Genomic DNA, 4,015 nt, shown 5'->3' with positions numbered 1-4,015 from the left:
GTGAGCTGAGATCCGGCCACTGCCCTCCAGCCCGGGAGACAGAGCGAGACTCCATCTCAAAAAAAAAAAAAAAAGAAACTCCTGGGCTCAAGCTATCCGCCTGCCTTGGCCTCCCAAAGTGCTGGGATTCCCGGCGAGAGCCACCGCCCCGGCCTCTCCTTTGTCCTTTTGGGTTTGCCTTCCTAAACCTTTGCTATCAATTTTGGGTGGGTTTTAGCGAGAGTGTTGGTCTTCTGTGGGTAACTGGGATCCCCTCTTGGAGTCTCTGCCCTCCCTGTCCCTTTTCTCTGGAATCCTCTTCCTTTACTCTTCCCTTGAGTGGCCCATTGTCATCCTTCCTGTCTCTACTCAGCTTGTTACCTCCTCAGAGAAGCCTTCCCTGACTGCTTCCGCATGTTCCATTCTCTCATCTCCATTGAACTTGAGCTTCCCTGTGGAAACTGTTTCCTTGATAGTGTTTATTGCAGCCTTGAATTACTTGACTTATTGATGGGTTTACTCGGTCTCCCCTGCACCCAGGGCAGCATGCCAGCACACAGTAAACATCTGCACAACTGAGCCAAGATTTAGATGTGCAGGCCTGGGGGGCTGGCAGGAGGGGGCTGGCAGGCTGTAAGGGTGGAGTTGAGGTCTGCTGCCCATGTCCAGCCACTGAATGAATCTGCCTCAGCAAGGAGGGCAGGGCAGAAGGCCAAGGTTGGCAGGGGCTGAGTGCAGGGCATCCAGGGCAGCACCTGACCAGCCCAGCCTCCCCTCCCACCACTCCAGACAGACCCCGTGCGGCTGACGCAGCTGTATGAGCAGGCCCGGTGGGACCTGCTACTGGAGGAGATTGACTGCACTGAGGAGGAGATGATGGTGTTTGCTGCCCTGCAGGTACCAGGCGGGCCTGGGGGCCCCAGGGCAGCTGGGAGGTGGGCCAGTCCCAGGGCAGGAAGGGCCTTCCTGAGTGGGGGCTACCTCCAGGGAAGCCCGACCTGGGGGTACTGCTAGGGGACCAGGTTGCTGGACTCAGCCCTCCCTGGCTTCATGACCTCCTAGTACCACATCAACAAGCTGTCCCAGAGCGGGGAGGTGGGGGAGCCGGCTGGCACAGACCCAGGGCTGGACGACCTGGATGCGGCCCTGAGCAATCTGGAGGTGAAGCTGGAGGGGTCAGCGCCCACGGATGTGCTGGTGAGGAGGGGCTCGGGGAAGGGCTGGGCAGGGACAAGCGTGAGGCACCGGGTGCCCCTCTCTGACTCTGGTCCTCCCACAGGACAGCCTCACCACCATCCCAGAGCTCAAGGACCATCTCCGAATCTTCCGGTGAGTTGGGGGCCAGAGTAGGCAGCCCTGCTGGAGGGGTTGGTCTGCGTATGGAGGGAGGGGGCGAGGCGGCCTTTCACAAACTCCCACACCCCACGAAGGCCCCGGAAGCTGACCCTGAAGGGCTACCGCCAGCACTGGGTGGTGTTTAAGGAGACTACACTGTCCTACTACAAGAGCCAGGATGAGGCCCCTGGGGACCCCATTCAGCAGCTCAACCTCAAGGGTGAGTGCACAGGACCAGGGGCTGGTGGGGTCCACCTGTGGGCCAGGCAGGTGAATGCTCTCACTGGCCGTTTCTTCCTGGAGATGGGGGAAGACGCTCTCCGTCCTGAGGTGACGGTGTGGGGCTAGCATGACTCGAGGACCTCAGGCGGCTCTTCCCCTCCCGACCTCCTAGACCACCGCTTCTCTCCCTCCAGGCTGTGAGGTGGTCCCCGACGTTAACGTCTCCGGCCAGAAGTTCTGCATTAAACTCCTCGTGCCCTCCCCTGAGGGCATGAGTGAGATCTACCTGCGGTGCCAGGATGTGAGTGAGGGCCGGGCAGGGGCCAGAGCTGGGCAGGAGCTGGGGTGGGGGCAGGGGCTGAGGAGCATCAAGCTTGGCTAGCACTGTCCCCCTCACCCGTCTCGCCCAGGAGCAGCAGTATGCCCGCTGGATGGCTGGCTGCCGCTTGGCCTCCAAAGGCCGCACCATGGCCGACAGCAGCTATGCCAGTGAGGTGCAGGCCATCCTGGCCTTCCTCAGCCTGCAGCGCACGGGTGGCGGGGGCCCCAGCAACCACCCCCAGGGCCCTGATGCCTCTGCTGAAGGCCTCAACCCCTATGGCCTGGTTGCCCCCCGTTTCCAGCGGAAGTTCAAGGCCAAGCAGGTACCAGGAGTCAGGGTGGGAATGAGATAGTGTTTACCCGGAGACCCCCGACCCCTGGGTCTCCACAGAGCCTTCCTCAGGAAAGCTACGTGCTCACTGGGCTTCTCCCACTGCATCCCTGAGATCGCGTGGCTGGTGAGGAGTCACGGTCCAGGTACCCATGTTCACCTTGCAGCCTGGCACACTGCAAATCTGTACCTTGGTGGCCCGTGGGCACTGTCCCTTCCCAGGCTCACATGCTGTCACCCTGATGGGGAGGTGGGGGTTCGGTGACTTTGGAAGAGGGGAATAGTGCCTGGCAGCCCATCACCAGTATGGTCCCGCAGCTCACTCCACGGATCCTGGAAGCCCACCAGAATGTGGCCCAGCTGTCGCTGGCAGAGGCCCAGCTGCGCTTCATCCAGGCCTGGCAGTCCCTGCCCGACTTCGGCATCTCTTATGTCATGGTCAGGTATGGCCCCCAGCCCATCCCCCTGCCCAGCACCGTCTCTGCCCTTACCTGCCACCCGGCTGCTGTGTGCCCACATCCCAAGAGTGGGTTCTGGACAGGCACCCCGAAGACTCCCTTCCCTTGTTCCTTGTAAGCAGGCCTTACTGAGGGCCCCATGTGTGCCCCTCATGCTGTCCCTCCACAACAAACATAAGAGACAAAGCTCATGCCAGGTGCTGGGGCTCATGTCTGTAATGTCAGCACTTTGGGAGGCCGAGATAGGAGGATCACTTGAGCCCAGGAGTTTGAGACCAGCCTGGGCAACACAGAAAGTCCCCTGTCTCTACAAAAAATTGTAAAAAATTAGCTGGGCACGGTGGTGGTCACCTGTAGTCCCAGCTACTCGGGAGGCTGAGGTGGGAGGATCTCTTGAGCCTGGGAGGTCAAGATTGCAGTGAGCTGTGATCACACCACTGCACTCCAGCCTGGGTGACAAAGCGAGACTCTGTCTCAAAAATAAATAGGCTGGGCCAGGTGCGGTGGCTCACACCTGTAATCTCAGCACTTTGGGAGGCCGAGGTGGGTGGATCATGAGGTCAGGAGTTTGAGACCAGCCTGGCCAACATAGTGAAACCCTGTCTCTACTAAAAATACAAAAATTAGCCGGGTGTGGTGGCACGAACCTGTAGTCCCACCTACTCAGGAGGCTGAGGCAGGAGAATCCCTTGAACCCAGGAGGCACAGGTTGCAGTGAAATGAGACTACACCACTGCACTCCACCCTGGGTGACAGAGCGAGACTCTGCCTCAAACAAACAAAACAAAACAAACAAATAAATAGGCGGGACGCGGTGGCTCACGTCTGTTAATACTTGCACTTTGGGAGGCTGAGGTGGTCAGATCATTTGAGGTCAGGAGTGTGAGACCAGCCTGACCAACATGGTGAAACCCAGTCTCTACTAAAAATACAAAAATTGGCCAGGTGTGGTGGCAGGTACCTATAATCCCAGCTACTCGGGAGGCTGAGGCAGGAGAATCTCTTGAACCCAGGATGTGGAGGTTGCAGTGAGCCAAGATTGTGCCACTGCACTCCAACCTGGATGCGACAGAGTGAGACTCCGTCTCAAGTAAGTAGATAAACAAATAAATAAAAGAGCCAGCGCAGTGGCTCACCCCTGTAATCCCAGCACTTTGGGAGGCCAAGGCAGGCAGATCATGAGGTCAGGAGATCGAGACCAGCCTGACTAACATGGTGACATGGTGAAACTACGTCTTGCCAGGCGCGGTGGCTCAAGCCTGTAATCCCACCACTTTGGGAGGCCAAGACGGGTGGATCACGAGGTCGGGAGATCGAGACCATCCTGGCTAACACGGTGAAACCCCATCTGTACTAAAAAATACAAAAA

General features: G+C 58.6%; 1 protein-coding gene across 2 annotated transcripts in view; it reads left to right on the top strand.

Moving 5' to 3' along the window:
- Positions 1–4,015, top strand: part of FERMT3 (fermitin family member 3) — a 17,844-nt gene that overhangs the window by 12,242 nt on the left and 1,587 nt on the right. For both annotated transcript variants that reach the window (XM_023186601.1, XM_023186600.2), the window contains exons 7-13: positions 769–876; positions 1,042–1,176; positions 1,259–1,308; positions 1,410–1,534; positions 1,731–1,837; positions 1,947–2,180; positions 2,507–2,631. In XM_023186601.1, coding sequence (XP_023042369.1) covers positions 769–876; positions 1,042–1,176; positions 1,259–1,308; positions 1,410–1,534; positions 1,731–1,837; positions 1,947–2,180; positions 2,507–2,631 — 884 coding nt within the window. The remainder of the gene's footprint in view (positions 1–768; positions 877–1,041; positions 1,177–1,258; positions 1,309–1,409; positions 1,535–1,730; positions 1,838–1,946; positions 2,181–2,506; positions 2,632–4,015) is intronic.

Source organism: Piliocolobus tephrosceles, chromosome 13 (genome assembly GCF_002776525.5).
Source record: "Piliocolobus tephrosceles isolate RC106 chromosome 13, ASM277652v3, whole genome shotgun sequence".
NCBI lineage: Eukaryota > Metazoa > Chordata > Mammalia > Primates > Cercopithecidae > Piliocolobus > Piliocolobus tephrosceles.
Note: the sequence above shows the minus strand (reverse complement) of the source record. Positions and strands in the feature narration are given on the sequence as shown.